The sequence below is a fragment of the Camelina sativa genome, chromosome 19 (assembly GCF_000633955.1).
Source record: "Camelina sativa cultivar DH55 chromosome 19, Cs, whole genome shotgun sequence".
Taxonomy (NCBI): Eukaryota; Viridiplantae; Streptophyta; class Magnoliopsida; order Brassicales; family Brassicaceae; genus Camelina; species Camelina sativa.
The window spans coordinates 11,563,900-11,582,800 of NC_025703.1; the positions used below are offsets into that span (position 1 = coordinate 11,563,900).

The 18,901-nt window shown below is 32.6% G+C and overlaps 4 protein-coding genes across 5 annotated transcripts; 3 read left to right on the forward strand and 1 right to left on the reverse strand.

The window, feature by feature from the left end:
• Positions 2,459 to 4,184, forward strand: LOC104766031 (transcription factor bHLH87-like). Its single transcript, XM_010489845.1, has 2 exons — positions 2,459 to 2,632; positions 2,766 to 4,184. Exons 1-2 carry the CDS (start codon positions 2,607 to 2,609, stop codon positions 3,865 to 3,867), a joined length of 1,128 nt encoding a protein of 375 aa, XP_010488147.1. The 5' UTR covers positions 2,459 to 2,606; the 3' UTR covers positions 3,868 to 4,184.
• On the reverse strand, positions 7,350 to 12,575 carry LOC104767705 (receptor-like protein kinase At3g21340). 2 transcript variants are annotated; one of them, XM_019241214.1, is made up of 13 exons: positions 12,400 to 12,575; positions 11,760 to 12,297; positions 10,087 to 10,565; positions 9,850 to 9,994; positions 9,689 to 9,760; positions 9,501 to 9,572; positions 9,342 to 9,413; positions 9,047 to 9,231; positions 8,707 to 8,951; positions 8,473 to 8,599; positions 8,328 to 8,393; positions 8,052 to 8,241; positions 7,350 to 7,902 (listed from the first exon to the last, which is right to left on the reverse strand). In XM_019241214.1, exons 1-13 carry the CDS (start codon positions 12,491 to 12,493, stop codon positions 7,494 to 7,496), a joined length of 2,694 nt encoding a protein of 897 aa, XP_019096759.1. In that variant the 5' UTR covers positions 12,494 to 12,575; the 3' UTR covers positions 7,350 to 7,493. The 2 variants fall into 2 exon arrangements, with proteins under 2 accessions (XP_019096759.1, XP_019096758.1); XM_019241213.1 differs by lacking the exons at positions 11,760 to 12,297; positions 12,400 to 12,575 and adding an exon at positions 10,896 to 11,273.
• On the forward strand, positions 13,718 to 15,486 carry LOC104766032 (mediator of RNA polymerase II transcription subunit 6). Its single transcript, XM_010489846.2, has 5 exons — positions 13,718 to 14,048; positions 14,214 to 14,388; positions 14,490 to 14,559; positions 14,814 to 14,923; positions 15,052 to 15,486. Exons 1-5 carry the CDS (start codon positions 13,789 to 13,791, stop codon positions 15,208 to 15,210), a joined length of 774 nt encoding a protein of 257 aa, XP_010488148.1. The 5' UTR covers positions 13,718 to 13,788; the 3' UTR covers positions 15,211 to 15,486.
• LOC109130744 lies at positions 15,136 to 16,218 on the forward strand. The gene is made up of 3 exons (XM_019240698.1): positions 15,136 to 15,257; positions 15,712 to 15,822; positions 15,924 to 16,218. Exons 2-3 carry the CDS (start codon positions 15,717 to 15,719, stop codon positions 16,040 to 16,042), a joined length of 225 nt encoding a protein of 74 aa, XP_019096243.1. The 5' UTR covers positions 15,136 to 15,257; positions 15,712 to 15,716; the 3' UTR covers positions 16,043 to 16,218.

Sequence of the window (18,901 nt, forward strand, 5' to 3'; positions counted from 1 at the left end):
TCCCTTTCTCACCGTTCTACGGATTGTGATGTTTTTGTAAGAAAAAATTACCCTTAAACCAAAGCACTTCTTTTATTCCCCCACTGATGTTGGTATGTCTACTTAGCCCCACATAACTTCCTAACTATTTTGCTCTGCAATTTTAATAGTATATTTTTATTTTCTAATCTCATGAAATCTTGACAATTTTTAGAAAAATACACACTATTTTAATTGCTATATATTGAGACAATATTTATTGAATATAACATATGTTATTTGTAACTTGTAAACACACAATGCAAAAACTATGTATTTTAATTTTAGAGATGATATATGATGTAAAAAAATAAGTGAATTATAACTAGAAATCCATTGATGATTTTTTGATTATCAAAATAGTATTAGTAAATGAGCGTCGATTGATAAATATTATCTATAAAGCATAGAATGTTTCGGTTACCATATAAATGAATATATAAATGTTTTTAGCGATAAGTTAGTAATTAGTTACAACATCGATCGTAAATTAACTATCAAAATTTTTGTATCGGTTTTGCCAAGTAATATGTTTTCAATAACCAAAAGTAATGGCTGATTTTCTTTAGTGGATAAATTAATGATAAAATTTTGACGGATCATCAATAAACCAAAAATACATGAGAAGATTTTTTTTTTGTGTGTTAATTTGTAATAAATATAAGCTTATAAAAATTAGTTCCTAAAACTAAAAATATTTATGAAAAATCCAAAAACAATTCCTTCAATATCTATTTATTGTCAATCTTTTACGGATAATTTTGAGTTTTTCATCTTCAAATGGTAAAAGTGCATGACTTGAAGAAGAACTTTGGTCAGATCAGATAAAAGAATTCCAGAAAAAGAAAAGGTTTAGTTATAAATTAATATCACGTTCCAGCCAAAAGAACTCGAGATAATTTATACTTGAAAGAAAGTGTTACAAAATAGATCGAGATGTGGAGGATTTTGATCATTATTGACTGATGATGATAGCGAAAAGGTAAATCAAACGAACACCTAAATAATAATAAGAAAATGGTACATAAATTATGAACTACACTTTTTACAGACGTACTGATGATGATTATAAATTTATAACTATAATATAAAATTAACATTAATCTTTAATTTTAGTACATCCACCCGTAAAAAAAAAAGATTCAAGCCCTAAATCCCAACTTCGTCTCGATCTCTCTCTCCCGTAAACTTTTCAGCTCGCACGATGCTAAAAGGATGTCAGTCCTTTTTCTCTGCTCAAGCACTCGTAGATTTGTTTAATTACATATACCCTTTTCATCAAGTGCATAATCATATACGACTGTATGATTATTATCAATTATTATATCTATTTTCTAGGGTTTCATAAAAAAAGATGCTCTTCGATTAATGCAGAAACTATTTATGCACACCAACCTAATTTAAAAATTAAATACTATATATATATATATAAATTCATTCGTTTAAATTAATTCCCTACTTATTCCTATATAATCTATTCGTTTATACTACTTTCACAAACCTCCAGTAATCTCACTTTTCTCTTTGACGAAATTTTAAATAATTTTGGATTAAGTAACTAAACCCTGTTTAGGAGACGTATTTCAACTATTATTATAGCACACTTGTTCAAAATTAGTAGTTGTGTATTCAGCAATGTCACTTGGACAGTGTAATTAATATGGTGGATTTAGAGAGATTTAACTCCAATGGTTTCAACATCTTACATTCTTTTTTCCCTTCTTCAAAAGAAAACATGTCGCCGCTAGAGTCTTTAATTTAACGTGTCGCTGACGTTGGGCTATTGAACATATGTACCCATATATTATCTAGATTCGAGTTTGCATATTGCATGTTTTTGAGAAAAAAAAAAAAATCATGTAAATCGCATCCTCAAATCATATGATTATCATAAAATCTAGTAAGAAATTACCTCAAAGTAATTTTTTTTTGGTAGTTAAAACTTACAAGTTAACCGATCAAATGGTTTATATATAGATAAATTTCTTCTTTGACGGCGGCTCATATGCATAAGTTTTAAAACAAGACCGTCGTTGGGTATAATTAAATCATAGTAATTCTTAAAGCATAACCATCCATACCCATCTACATAAATAAGTACAGAACTAGTGCTTGATACAGAGGAACAATTGATCTCATCGTAAGTTGGGACCTATTAAAAAATATTTATTTATAAATATACATATAAATAGAAGTAGCAAATTTATATTTAATATTTATTGTATGTATATATATATATATATATATATATGCATAATAACAAATCTGGGAATGCATAGAGGTGTGTATAGGGCTTTCAAGTCTTTACTTACAGCAACTATCTATAACTCTCTGTAGCCAGAGCTCTCATTACAGAACAGAACAGAAACAGAAACCAAAACAGAGCTTTCTACAGCACAGAAATAAATTTTCTCATTTACAGACTGTTTTACTTTCTTTCCTTTTTCAGAACTTCTTCTTTCTGTTTCTCCTTTCTTTCCCTTTTGAGGTTTTTTAATCTCTTTAAGCCACAAGAAACGTTTCTCAAGTTTCCTGTGAACTCTTCTCTTTGTTCTCTTCTTCTGATACCGGTTTAGCTTTTTTTTTTCATGTGCTCTGCCGTTACTACAACAAGGTTTGTTTAAAGATCAGCTTTTTTTTCCTTATCATTTTTCCTTTGCATGAAACTTGAAGAAACTAGTATGCAAATTTGCTCTATTTCTGAGTATGTTTCTCACATTTTGTGTTTGTTTTGGGTGTTTCCTTAGGATTGTGTTTGATCTGATGGAAGGATTGGAGTCTGTCTACGCTCAAGCTATGTATGGAATGACACGAGAGAGCAAAATCATGGATCATCATCAAGGATCGGATTTGATTTGGGGAGGAAACGAGCTAATGATGGCTAGAGAACTCTGTTCCTCTTCTTCTTCTTTTCATCATCACCACCAACTTATTAATCCGAATCTTAGCAGCTGTTTCATGTCTGATCTTGGAGTTATCGGTGAGATTCAACAGCAGCAGGAACATGTTGGAAACAGAGCTAGCTCCATAGATCCATCATCGCTCGATTGTTTGTTATCGGCGACGTCCAACAGCAACAACACTTCAACGGAAGACGATGAAGGGATCTCAGTGCTTTTCTCAGATTCTCAGACTCTTTGGAGCTTTGGTGGAGTCTCCTCTGCTGAGTCTGAGAACAGAGAGATCACTCCCGAGACAGCAACAACAACAACGGTAAATCCAAAGTCTTTGAAGAGAAACAGAGGAGGAGACGAGAAAGGAAGTCACTTCCGTCTTGTTCGTCCTCAAGATGATTCGGAGAAGGGAGGTTTCAAGCTCATCTACAACGAGGATCAATCGAAATCGAAGAAACCAAGAACAGAGAAAGAACGAGGCGGTTCATCAAACATTAGTTTCCAACATTCAACTTGTGTGTCTGATAACACCGAGCCGGATGCAGAGGCGATCGCGCAGATGAAAGAGATGATCTACAGAGCGGCTGCATTTAGACCGGTGAATTTTGGTTTGGAGGTTGTGGAAAAACCTAAGAGGAAGAACGTGAAGATATCGACTGATCCTCAAACGGTTGCAGCGAGGCAGAGGAGGGAGAGGATAAGTGAGAAGATTAGGGTTTTGCAAACATTGGTTCCAGGTGGGACGAAGATGGACACTGCTTCAATGCTTGATGAAGCTGCTAATTATCTCAAGTTCCTTAGAGCGCAAGTAAAAGCGTTAGAAAACTTGAGACCCAAGCTTGACCCAACCAATCTCTCCTTCTCCTCTGCTCCTTCTCCTTCGTTTCCTTTATTCCACCCATCTTTTCTTCCTTTACAAAACCCTCATCAGATCCATCATCAACCAGAGTGTTGAACAATTTACAAAGTCTCGGATTTGAATGATTGAAAGATTATAAAACTTTTGAGTTCATCATCATCATGCAAACAGAATCATGGCGTCTTGATTGTTTTAGCAGTTCTCAAGAAAGGCACTTCTGTGATGTCGGGAAGTGTTTGTTTACACTTTCCAGTCTTTGTTTTTGCATTTCTTTTTATATAAAGTTTTTTTTATAGAATCTGTGGAATTCGAGGGTTTGAAAATATTGTGAAAAACAGAGCCGCAAGAAGTTAACTACGGTCTCCGCAACATTTTCATTACTATATTAAAGAAAAGAAAACGTAAGATAATTGCAATTATGAAGCGATGATTATCAACAAAAGTGTTTAGAAAGTGCCATCTCTATCTCTCTCTCTCTCTCTATACATTCTTTTTTTAGTTTCATAAAAAAGTTTTAGCTTTACTTGGAGAACTCTTTTGGAGTACTACAATACTAACAATATATGTCCATATATATATATATATATATTGGTACTTAGGAACATTATCCATATGAAAATTTGACTTTAGATCTGTTTTTTTTGGAAGATAATAATAAGAGTATTTGTGCAAGGTGTATATATGCTGGTGTTAGTGGAAGAAATATATCATGGACCTAATTTGATATCGAAATAAAACTTCAAAGAGAGAAGTTTAAAACATAGTTAGTTGTGGATTGAGATTAGTAGTAAGAAGAGTTAAGAGGAATAATGAAGGCGTGCGCCTTGAGAATATAACTCCACCTGACTGGTTACACCCTAAAATGCTCACCACATGCTTCTCTCTTTCACTCTCCATCTTTTTATTCTTCTTTTTTGTCTTTTGGTTTTTGTCTTATTTCGTCCCTAAATCTCCTTAAACACATTCTCCTTTCTTTAATTGTATTTTCTTATGTTCTTTTTTTTGATGGATGTGTTTTTTTATTTGATTTGGGAATTATATTGACTATGATCAACTTTTTATTTATTTGCAATTTACACTTAAATGATAATTTGAAAAAAAAACTAACATGCTACCTTTTCTACACTTATATTTTAAGTTAATAAAATAACATGCTCCTTGAGCTAGCATGTTAATGTTTTAATATTCGCGTATACCCAAATGTATTGTGCTCAAGAGCAAAGTTCATGATTATATATAGCAAGTTTAACAATAGCGATTGGTTAAATAATCCATTATTTTTGTTTTTGTCGATAGCCCAACAATCATAATTTTTAATATGAACTTTCAAAACATAGAACATGTTATTTGAATCTTTAATTTTTTTTATTTTACAATTTAGTATAATGTCTATGTCGATCTCTCTAAGTATGCTAGTAATTTCAGAAAAGAGGTGCGTTTAACGTTTTTTTTTCTTTGCCATGTGTAACATAGCTTTTGAGTCGCATCATATTGTTCGGTCGATTGTGAATGAAAATCTTATAATACCTTTTTAGAACATGGACTCCATAAAGGAGAAGAAGACTAAAAGGTCTAATCAAACTTAAACAAGTTTTAAACCAAAAAAAAAAAAAATTAAGACAAGTTTACATTTGGAAGAGTCTCGTAAGGCCAATTGCAACCGGGATATTGGATGAATAAATTCCATTGTGTAACGGCAATTAAGTCAAACCATAAATAGTATCCAATTTGTTCTTCATTAAATTAGTCATCAACGCAATGAAGCAATCGGAGATGCAACCGACTTGGTTTGGTAAAGTTATCTATAACGAGTAATATATGAAGTCAAATATAAATTGATGATTTAGTAGATACAATACTATATATAATCCGTTATTTTAATATCAAAAAATCATATATTCAAGTTGACTCCCAACAAACAGAAAACTCAAACGAATTATATAAAAAAGATTTTGAAGTATAGAATAATTCATCAAAAGAAAAAGTCAGGATTCGATGGGTGTTGCAAGCTGGGGAGATAAGAGAGATCGATCATTCTTGTTGACTTTTTTAATTGAACGGTTATGGTCTTTTGTTTGTTTCCATGTAACGTTTTAGACAAAGATGTCCATGTGAAGCAACCTATTTTTAGAAATTTTTAACATAACCACAATTAGTATTATTGTATATCTTAATAAGTAAATCCTAGGTTTTGGTCCTACTAATCATAAGTCCATACTTCTAATATGGTCCGCAAATCACACCAACAACCTTATTTGTACACATGTCGATCTATTTATTATTTATTGCAGTCTTAAAATCATATAATATAGGAAATATCAAATGGAATCAAGAACAAAGTATCTTCTCAAATCAGAGGATACATTTTGGTAACGAAAGCTGAATATTTTTGATTTCATCAACTTGGCAACTTCTTCGCTCAAATTGAAAAAAAAAAAGAAAAAAAAATCATCCAGTTGTCCACAATCATCAAATGAGATGCAGAGATGGTATACCTTTCTATTATCATCCTCATTTGACTTTATTATTCATCAACTTGTTCTTCTTTCAGAAAAGGAAAAATCCATTTCAGTTTTTTTTTTTTTTTAACTTTTTTAAATTGATCATATTGTAAGATTTTTAATCATTCCAAGTACCATATACGCTGGCTGATAATTTTTTACGTTAACTTTAATGTGCACTTATATTTTTAATATATACGCTGGCTGATACCATGTATACTACTATATATGTTGCAATTTTTTTGTGTAGAATTGTAATAGTATTAAATAAAAAATACACTAAAAATGGGATTTTTTTAATATTCAAATAAAATTCATGTATGATCATTTATAGTGTATTATTTTGGAACTATCATATTAATTATTTTATCACGGTATAAGTAATTGAGTCAATTAAAAAAACCATAAATTTTTTGATGAAGTGAAATGATCATGTGATATTTAGTAGAAAATTGTTTTACGACTTATCTTTGTTTCCATAATCAAAAAGCGTAACCATAGTTTTGGTGGATAATGAGCGAAGAAATAATTTGTGTTACTTTGCCTCACAAAAAACTATACACACAACAAATTTTCAGAGATATAACGTATAGATAAAGTCACTATCATATACTATAAATGACGTGAATTGAGACAGAAGATGGTCGTAGTTACAAAGCTCATCGTTAAGTTGGTTAAAAGAAGAGAGCAGAAATTTTGAGATTGTCCTTCTTACCCACCCGTCTAATATAAAATACACACTTACTATCTACTATTTTACTTTTAATATTAATTTTCTTAGGAAAAGATTCCATAGGAAGTGTTGACAAAAAAAAAAAAAAAAGATTCTATAGGAAGTATTAGGTAAAATGCTACAAACATATTATTTGAGCCCGAATCTAATAAAACTCTGAAAATCTCTTTTGACAAAAATAGAAAAGAAAAACTCTGAAAATCTTCTTAAGAGTGCAACAACTACATCTGGTGGATAATCGTTTATGATTTGTTAACAGCTAAGATATATAATGATAAAAGTTATATTATTTTTCATTTAGATCATTATTTTCTCATTAGCTTTATCTTATGGGTTTTATTAGATCGAGTCTTTGTTACTTATCTTGATTCCAATAAATCACATTCATCAATGACATAAAATTATTACAAAATTTCGAAACACTTTTAAAGTAATGAAAATGCACTCACAAAAACAAAGATAAAATGACTCTTGCATGCAGTTTATAATTAGCGAGCATCAGGGGTAGATCCAATATCAAAGTTCATGCTCACTTCAACAGAACTCTGCGAGTTCATGTTTTGACTCGTTCCTCCTCTTGAGTTTTCATATGCCAAACACTCGTTTAATTCAATAACAACTTGAGACATTGTTGGTCTTCTAGTTGAAGAAGGATTTAGACACGACATTGCCAGTTCAACTGCTCTCCAGACAGAACCAGAGTCATAATCACCGTAGAGATTTGGATCCATAATGTTTTGAATGTCTCCTTTTGTAAGCATTACCCCCACCCATTCTGCTATATGTGGTTTTTCGCGACTTTGATTGATTACAGGTTGGTTTGTGATGAGCTCTAATAGTACAATTCCAAAGCTATAAACATCACTTTTTTCGTTTAACCAATTTGTTCGATAATATCTGCGAAATAATAAAAAAATTATCCTATTAAAAAGAAGAAAATATGCAAAATAAAATAAAATGGTATTGATCGTGAAAGATGAAAACTGTTTAATTATCTCAAGATTAGTTTAAAATAAAATTAGTTATCAAGGGATTAGAACTCTTACTCTGGATCAAGGTATCCGGGAGTTCCAGCAACAACCGTTGAAACATGTGTTTCTCCTTCAATCGGAAAAGATCTCGAAAGCCCAAAATCAGCTAGCTTGGCCTGAAAATGTTCATTTAACAATATATTTGTGGTTTTGACGTCCCTATGTACCATTGGTGGTTTGCATCCGTTATGCAAGTATTCCAAACCTATGAAAAAAAAGTTCTTTTCATCAAGGATTTAAATAAATGAATAGAAGAAACAAGGAAAAGTTATTTAAAAACTCATATCAAACCTTGCGCAGACTCGACAACTATTTTCAGTCTAGTTTCCCAATTCAGAATAGATCCACCTCGTTTTCCTACATTTGAACCAATAATATATTGAATATGTTAAATTACCACAAACAATATGTTTTTGTACAACCATAAATAACTTACCTGACATATGTTCTTTCAAATCTCCATTAGCCATGTACTCGTAGATAAGAGCCAAATTTTCTCCTTCATCACAATATCCAACGAGGCCAACCAAATTTTTGTGGTGAACTCTGAGAAGAAGTTCCACCTAGAGAAGTGGAAGAACAATTATAGATCAAAATTTGACATGATACTCTTAAAGAAAAATAGAGTTTCTACGAACCTTTCTTAATAACTTTGCTAAAACTTAATTACCTCTGCTTTGAATTCTTTATATCCTTGAGAAGATGAGTGTGAGAGCATTTTAACGGCTACTTGTTCAGTGCCATTTACAGTTCCATGATAAACCATTCCAAATCCTCCTTTACCAAGAACTCTTGCAAAGTTTTTCGTCATGGTCACAACCTCTGAGTATGTAAACCTTCTGTTCTTCGTCATTATTGCTGGTTCTGAAGATCCGGTTGTTCTAGCTTCTGATACTTGCGTATATGATTCTGGACCTAATTAATGTTACAGTGCATTAGTATAATGAGACTGTGTATACATGTATTGTGTACACATTGATTGCAACTTTTAAGGCCATTTATAGGTATACCTTGGTTGTTTGATGTCTTTTTCTTTTTGAATACAAAGAAGAGAGCCAATGCAAATCCAAGAACAACCACAGACGCAACTGATGCAACAATTGGTACTACCAAATTCTTTTTATTGGCACCACCATTTCCAGCTTTGTTTACACATAATCCATCCGGACATATGAGATCCGAGTTTCCTTCAACACTATAGGTTATCAACACTATATGTTACCAATGCTTTAAGGACAATTGAACATATCATTTATAAAAAAAGAACTCCTAAATAATATAATGATATGAAAGAAAAAAAATTACTTCAACTGTAGTCCTTTCTTCTGTAGAAGGGTTTGAGGAACAGAGCCGTTAAGATTGTTCCCACTTAAATTTCTGTTAAGAGATCAACAAATTTAGATAAATAGCCAGTGGAAGAGGCTAATAGACAAATAAAAATGTATTTGCTTTGAAACGACTCACATGACCAAGAGTGATTTTATGTCAGCAAGAAATTCAGGTACTTCTCCCGTCAAATTATTATTTGACAAGTCTCTATAAAAAGCATTTGGAAGTACAAAACATGTTATACATAAGAACATGTTTATAACTATTATATTGAGCAAATTGTTCTCTTTATCATGCTCAATTTTGAAATTGAAAATACTTACAGTTCTTGTAGGTGTATTAGATTCTGAATGTCTTGCACGATGATCCCAGTTAAATTACTTGAGGATAAGTTTCTAAAAGACATATTTATGAACACATTTTATGTAGAGATGAATAAAACCATTTGACATAACTAATACCATAATTTAAAGACTGATCTTACAAGGAAGTGACAATAGGCGGTGTGGATATATCTAGATTATTGCAGTTTAAACCATCCCACAAAAACTGCTTTGGAACACAAGGATCTCCTTGCCAGCTAATTTTACTCAATCCATAAATATTTTGGATACTGTTCATAGCAGCAACTATAACAACGTCACATCAATAAAAAAACCCATTAAGATATAATTAAAGATTTATATCGAGGAAAATTAAAAAGCATATATATTAGACATACCATCATCTGGATTTGTTTCTAATTGTGGGAAATCGATCACGGTGAAAACCTCGAGAGCGTTCATGAGCGGAGGAAGAGTAGATTTTGGCGTTTTAATTAACTCCAAGAGGCATTTCCCTCCTTCACATTGTTGTGCTGTCGAATAGAATATAGTTTCCATGGCTAACGTTTTAGGACTATATCGTTCAAAAGCAAGATTCCCATTCAATGTCACTTTGAATTCTCGGGTGTCGATGGACCTTAGAGTTTGAATCTCGGCGAAATGCATGTACATATAGAATTGTGTTGTAGAAGATGGCAATAACCATGAGAAGTTCCACGTTGCAGAAGAACTTATAGGCGTTGAGGCGGACGCCATTACAACTTGTGGTGGTGCATAACTATTAGAACTATTTATTTTGAGATTGGTAGTTAATTCTGTCCACTCTACTGAATCAAAAAACGGATACCATTTACGATCATCGACATCATCCGGGTACCTAACATAAATAATTCAATCATGTATTAAAAACCAAGTTATAAAAATATGTGATCCAAAAACAATAAAAATTACAACAACCAAGATGGTGAAAATGTGTTATATTAAATGAACAAAACTTAATTTCGTGCATCCAAACCTAATAAGATTAATAAAAAAATAATCTTTAAATTTCAATATATACACCTACATGTATTAATTTTAAATTTTAAATTAAAAATCGTTACATTAAATTGATTTTTTTTATCCTAAATCGATCAACCCCACATTTTCAAACCAAATTAGAAACAAAACATTATAACCTGATTAAATAAAAAGGCATGATTAGTACCGTATGTTTTGGCCTGAGGCGCTGAAATAATATCTGAAGAAATACTTCAGAGAGCCGCTTTGAGTATTGTAAGTATTGTTTTTAAGTGGTCGTAGCTCTAACGTATTAATCATAGGTGAGCTTGTTCCTGTCTTAACAAGACAGACCTGGAGACTCTTAGATGTGGTCTTGTGGATGATCTCTTGGATAGTACCGTTGGTCCGTCCGACCATATCAACCGTTGCCCATAGATTTGGACCAAGGTAAAGGTCGAAACTCGGGTAATTGTCAAGACCATCGTAGTTACCATACACAAATACAGCTTTGATCAGATAGTTTGTGTCTTGCGTGACATTCAAGGTGTAGCAGTTTCGGTCTCCATCCGGGAAGTATCTAAGCTTCAAANAACTTATAGGCGTTGAGGCGGACGCCATTACAACTTGTGGTGGTGCATAACTATTAGAACTATTTATTTTGAGATTGGTAGTTAATTCTGTCCACTCTACTGAATCAAAAAACGGATACCATTTACGATCATCGACATCATCCGGGTACCTAACATAAATAATTCAATCATGTATTAAAAACCAAGTTATAAAAATATGTGATCCAAAAACAATAAAAATTACAACAACCAAGATGGTGAAAATGTGTTATATTAAATGAACAAAACTTAATTTCGTGCATCCAAACCTAATAAGATTAATAAAAAAATAATCTTTAAATTTCAATATATACACCTACATGTATTAATTTTAAATTTTAAATTAAAAATCGTTACATTAAATTGATTTTTTTTATCCTAAATCGATCAACCCCACATTTTCAAACCAAATTAGAAACAAAACATTATAACCTGATTAAATAAAAAGGCATGATTAGTACCGTATGTTTTGGCCTGAGGCGCTGAAATAATATCTGAAGAAATACTTCAGAGAGCCGCTTTGAGTATTGTAAGTATTGTTTTTAAGTGGTCGTAGCTCTAACGTATTAATCATAGGTGAGCTTGTTCCTGTCTTAACAAGACAGACCTGGAGACTCTTAGATGTGGTCTTGTGGATGATCTCTTGGATAGTACCGTTGGTCCGTCCGACCATATCAACCGTTGCCCATAGATTTGGACCAAGGTAAAGGTCGAAACTCGGGTAATTGTCAAGACCATCGTAGTTACCATACACAAATACAGCTTTGATCAGATAGTTTGTGTCTTGCGTGACATTCAAGGTGTAGCAGTTTCGGTCTCCATCCGGGAAGTATCTAAGCTTCAAAGTCGGTTTACTGAAGATGGACTCGAATTCTTTCTGGATTCTTCCAGTTTTGCCACTATGCACGAAACCATTGTCCGTGGAGTATGTTAATCCGGTTGAAGGATCATTGTAAGGAGGATCGTTTGGCAATGATCCACAATCCAAACTGATGAATCCTAGTAACACATATGAGGGAATTGTATCGGAAGACTAAGTAAGAACATATTTTCAATGAAAATGAATCAAAACAACATAAATATGTGCATGTGTACATATACCTTTTTGGTCCTGTGCTTCAACGAGATGTAAAAGGGCATAAAAAGTGATGAAGATCAACGCACATAACCGAAGTGCTTGAGGATGATTCTCCATTATTCTACGGTACAAAGGAGATAGTCATCTACAAAATTATAAAAACACAAAAAGCTTTAAGATATCTAGGCAATAATGAAAATGATCAAGCACGACGTATTTTAGTAGGCCAACTAGTGTAAAAAAATTAGAAAAAATAAACAGAGTCAGCTGTCTACTACCAAAATAAATTTAAACTAATATGTATGATTTTGATGAACATTCTATAAAGATTTAAAAATCAACGATCGAATAATCTTCTGGTGCCGTTTAGTTGAAATGAATTAATGATCCGTTTTCTAACGTTGTATTCGTACGTATGCAATAATATATTATATCTTCAACTATTTATATCGAATAGAAGCAAAAGTAGAACTTGGTTTGGTTTTTTGAAAATTTTCAGTTTATAAATATAGAATCCAAATCGAATATTATCTTGGGTTTGTGCAGCAAATGGTATGCTACGACGTGGAACTTGGAAGAATGGATTCACACCTTTTGTCAAAAACAACCAAAGATTGGGCAGATCAAAATGGTCCCAAAGTGCCTAAACTTATAACAAACTTGAATATTAAAACTAAACGTAGAAACTGGCTTCGCTGGTCCAGGAAGGAGACGTGCATGCAACACAACTTGGATATAGAGATACTTATAGTTCAATTAGTCGTTGACCTTTGTGTTTAATATCATTCGATGATGATCATTTGACCTGTCTTTGTTTATGTTACCCCTTCTAATTAATTAGGTTATCTTCGGAAAAAAGTTCAATAGGTTTAAAAAAATCACCATTCATCATTCATCGTCATTTACTTCTTTGTTTTGGTTGAGAATCTTTCAATTTATAATTTAAGTTTTTGTTTAATTTTTATGAATTGTGTCATAATATTATTTTTTTGTGAAAGGGAGGACTTAACTCTCGAAAAAAAAAATCCTTAATTTAGATTTATTTGTCAATACATATAAATGCCAGAAAATAGATTTAATACTCATTTCGTTTCAAAATATAGAATGTTTTAACTAAAACACACAGATTAAAAAGTCTTTACTTTTAACAAGTTCAACCAATCAAAAACAATACTTCATAATATAAAATACTAAATTAATCTAAAACTTGCATAAAAACTTGAAAACATACTATATTATGAAACAAAACACTTCTCTAAAACATTTAGATCTTATATTTTGAAACGGATGGAGTACATGATTTGTTTTTGTTACACATTTGTCTAATTCTCTTTTAATTTTGGGCCAAAATTGGGCCCAACTATACTCTTCTCTCTCTCTCCTTCGCGGCGAAGCGAGACAGACTCACTTCAATGGACTCATCTCTGCTCTCGGCGGCTACGGCCGATGCCTTCAACGGCAATGCGGGGGATCAGATTCCTCCTCCGTTACAGCCTCCGGGCACGGATATGACTGGTATCTCCTTCAGGGATCAGCTCTGGATCAATACGTTCCCTCTTGATCGTAACTGCATCTTCGATTACTTCGCTTTGTCTCCCTTCTACGATACAACCTGCAACAACGAGAATCTTCGGAGAAGATCCATTCACCCTCTCGATATCTCTCACCTCTCGTAATTCCTCCTAACTCGTTTCACCTTTTTCCAATTTCGATTTTGCTTTTCAATTACATAAATAAAGGTTTCAATTTTTAGGTCAGATTTAGGGTTTGCTCTCTTTGATTCCTGAGATAGATTTAGGGTTTACATTCAGTGACAGTGTTTTGATTGATCATGTAGGAATATGACAGGATTAGAGTATATGCTGACTGATGCTACTGAACCAAACATGTTCGTCATCCGTAAGCAGAAGAGGGATGGTCCTGAGAAAGTCACACCAATGCTAACATATTATATCTTGGATGGTTCTATATACCAAGCTCCACAGCTTTGTAGTGTCTTTGCAGCTCGAGTTGTAAGTTGTTTCTTAATCTTTTCTCTTTTGGGGTCTTTAGTTTCTGGTATGTTTTGTTTTACTTCTCTTTTCTCATTTTGTGTGTGTGTGTGTGGAACCAGAGTCGGACTGTTTATCATATATCCAAGGCTTTCTCTGATGCTGCATCGAAATTGGAGACCATTAGACAAGGTAAGTTTCATTTTCTTTCAATATATTTGATGGCTCTGTTCTCAATTGATGTCTTGCCAGAAGTATTTATGGTTGTGTTTAGTTGAATTAGCCAGAAGTTTTAAAGTTAACTGAGGAAGCTAATTCTATTCATTATCAATCCCACGGGCCATGTTGAACAAGTGTATGGTGTTAACAAAGTACTTGTTTATTGGCAGCTCTGTGTTGCACTTGAGAACTTCACCAGTAATCTGATTTTATCTATGTATTTTCAGTTGATACTGAAAACCAGAGGGAACCTTCTGAGACGAAGCCTGCTAGTGAGACTGTTGATCTAAAAGAAATGAAGCGAGTTGATACCATTCTTACCTCGTTATACCGCAAGGTAACTCTGAGAAAATGCATTTTCTCGACTACTGACATCTCTTGCTATTATGATGAATGTTGCTGACTTAACTTCATATTCTTTCCTTCTGATTGAGACTTGTTTTTTTTCGGTGTTGCGGTGTGTAGTTAGCCCCAGCACCTCCACCTCCACCGTTTCCTGAAGGTTATGTAAGCCAAGAAGCATTAGGAGAAAAGGATGAGCTTGGAACACAAGGAGGAGAGTCTCAACCGCCTCAAATGGATCCTATTATCGATCAAGGTCCTGCTAAGAGAATGAAGTTCTAAGCTTATAGTTATGAAGATTGTTTTCCATCATCTATGCTTGTAAATAGGTATCAGCAAAGAATCTTCCCCTTTTAAGTCTTTTACTCATCTTTTAATTTGAACTCGTTACACAATTCTTGAGCTAATTACTTCTCATAAATTTTCGCTAAACGAGAATCATCTCACCGCAACTACCTCAAGGTCAACTAATGGCAATAACTGCAGCATGTATTTACTTCAATATCTATCTATCATGTAGAATTGTAGATTGTTTAAATCAGAAGATAGTTACATCAATTACCGTGTGAAATCAAAAGATAGTTGCATCATCAAAACTAATGGCTTGTGTTGGTCAATGGTAACTGGATTTGATCTCTTAATTAATTTATTGCCAAGTCCTCTTCTTGCCCAACTTGTTTAGTTTACTTCCTCTCTCTAACCCGGCTATATAATCATCATCCCATCATGGTTTCAAGTATCAACTGCAAATTGGTTTAATTCAGTAACATTCACACATCTTAGCTGCGATGAAAGCTGGGTCATCAAGTTCCACCATCCTCCTATACGTTATTGTTCTCTCGCTGGTCTTGTCTCCAATACTTCCATGTCAAGCAACTAGTTTGCCTCTAGGAGGTAACCTACTTATCTCTGCATATTCTCTAATTTACAATATCACTCTCTGTTTCCGTTTTTCTTAGAGGGAAATAATGATGTTTTTTTTTTCAATGTAAAAGTTGGAGGGCGTAAGTTGATGGCGCCGTCACCACCAATTCTCATGTGTCCACAGTGTGCATGTTGTGCACCTGCTCCACCCGGTTTTTGCTGCCCATGTCGTTGTCCAGGCGGTCCCTAAAAAGTCGGTGATGTCTGCCTCATCAGAAGGGCTACTGTGATGAGTTATATATGTGTGATCTTTTAGTTTATATGTATAAATAAGTAAAACAAAAAGTATACTCTTACTCTGTGTGTCTGAATAAGAAGGGTTCTGCTGTATGTTTTTAAGTTCATTAGTTTTGATCCTTGGAGAAATTGCTAAACAAACTGGATGACGAGAATTTAGAAGAGACCAAATAAATAACTAAGAGAATACAAAAAAATGAAGGGTAATAGTATCACGAAATAGCCTTTTTTTTCATTGTATAAAACATTCCAAATTTTAAATAGCTTCCTAGTTCGTATGACATTACAATATTTTCTGACCAGGTTGCTCTCCCTAGCATCTCCTAGTCAGTTTATAATGGGCTCAGAAAATATTTGACATAGCAAAATCAACTTAATTTCGAAAGAATGTTTGACAAAATATTACTAAAAAGAAATGAAATGCTCACTAAATGATAATATCTTCCAAAGCTGAGGAGAAGATACATGCAAAAAGTCCACTATGTACAGTAATACGTTACCATATACACCATAAAACAAAATGCACAATCTCCTTTCTTCAGTCATTGGTGTCATGGTGATGTAATCTAAAATAAACTGCCGTCTGCGAGATGGTTTTCTTAGTTATAATTTATCCCCCTATGGCTATATCGATATGAATCATTCTGAAGAAATTGGAAAATATACTTCAAATATATATAGTCTCGTATTTTTGTGTGTGTGTGTGTGTGTTTTTCTTAATTTATTTTCGAGCATCTTGGTGATTTGAATCAAGCGGGCCGGAAACAAAAGAAAAGAGGTGACTGTATAAGTTCTACATGTAATGCACAATCTCCTTTTTTTTTCTGGGAATATTTATCTTGGTCATTTCCTTAAATAATCCTTTGAACAATATTTCAAGCTTTTCTTATTCAAAGATGTAAAAAGATCTTCCACTTGGCTCTGATCTGAGTTTTTGTTTTTTGCCAATGTTACAAGTTGTACATATAGTTTGCCATTGTTACAAGTTGTACATATAGCTAGAAATCATCACCCACTCATCTTTCAAGTTATACCACTAAGCCAAGTATGGTATGTTGCAAATATACTATACTAAGTGGCATTTTCTCGATATCTTACAAAGACAACTTAAATTTGCAAAACCAAAAAAAACAAACCCCAAAGTAACCACAACTTTAAATCTGTAAAAGTTCTTTAAAAGGTTTATTCTGAGCTATTCCTACTAATGTCTTAGTGCCACCTAGAACTTAGAAGTTTCCTCATAAACAGTTAAAAAAAAAAACTAAACGTAAACCTAAAACATATTTTAAAAACTAATACAACCTGAAAAACTAGAAATTCTTCATAAATAATTAAGAAAAATCATAATAGATCATCATTAATCATCAAAACATAATTACAAAAACATGATAAGAGCAAATTTCAAAAACATAATTGATCAGAACTAATCACAGAATCATCATAAACTAAGGTAATCTTCATTAAAATATTCAAAAAACTAAAAAACAATTTACCAGTGCTCTTGGTGAATGACCTGAAGATTGTAGAATCTAGGTATATGGTCCAGTTTAAAGAAGCGACGAGGATGACATCAATAGATGCAAAGACGACGAACTTCTTCCATTTGACGTTTCTAAAAAGTGAGAAATTAGATTTTGAGAGAATAAAAAAAAATTTAAAAGAAAATTAGAAATTATTAGGAGTAGAGAGGTACCTACTCCGCTCTCCTCAAAGTTTGCCGGCGCATCTACACAGCTGGTGAAGCTTTTGGCCGGAGAAATCTCTCCTTCGTATCAGGTTCAATATTTCCGTTTCAGATTAAGTTCTTTTCCCCAAGATTGATTGAGAATTGTCGGATTACGTTTATTTAAAAAGAGAAGGGAATCAATATATAATAGATAGATAAGCTTGGAATCGATAAATGGTAGATAGGATAGGGTAAACAGTGAGTAAAATTAGGTTGTGGTAAAAGAAAACTGAAATTTACCACGTACATAATGTTATCAATCTATATGAATAGTATCTACTGATCTAGTATTAAATCAAATATATAGGTTTTGGGATAAAAGAAGATAGAGATCACGTATGCTTCAATACAAGTTACGATTGCAATTATTTCTCAATTACCAAAATGTTTACGATTGCAATGTTATTTCTCAATTAGATTTTAATAGTAAAGAAAACCCAAAAATAGCAATAGACAATCAATCATAATAAGCAATTCGAGTCAATATGAACTACTCGTGCACATAATCCTAAAAAAGTATCTCTATAATATTAAAAGAGGAGTACAAAATAAAGAATGTCCAAAAATTATGGCTCTTATTACATCATAGAAAAAGAATTTTGAAATTAATAAGAGTAATTTGATGAAAAAATCAATTGGATCATCTAATTAGAATATCCAAGATCCATGGATACTTAATATGGATCTTACAAAAAAAATCACTAATAACTAATTAAGGAAAAACCAAATTTAATTATGAAATATATATAATTTCGTAATTACAGTATATTTTAAAAACAATTACGAAATTGCAAAAGTAATATCTTTTGTAATTTTAAATAAATACATAAATATATTTTGCAACATCTGAATTTATTAATACAAGAAGTTAACCAAAATAAATTATAACTAGGAGAGTTACCCGCACACTTGTGCGGACAGGAATTTAATAGAAAATGAATTCAATTTTATTTTCTAAATTACTAAATCAGGTTTTTTTTTTTTTTTCAATTCCATTTTTTAAAAATGGAAACAAATAAGAGTACTTAATAAGATGGTTACTACAGTATTCTACATATGTAATATCTTTATTAAGATTTTAAGGCC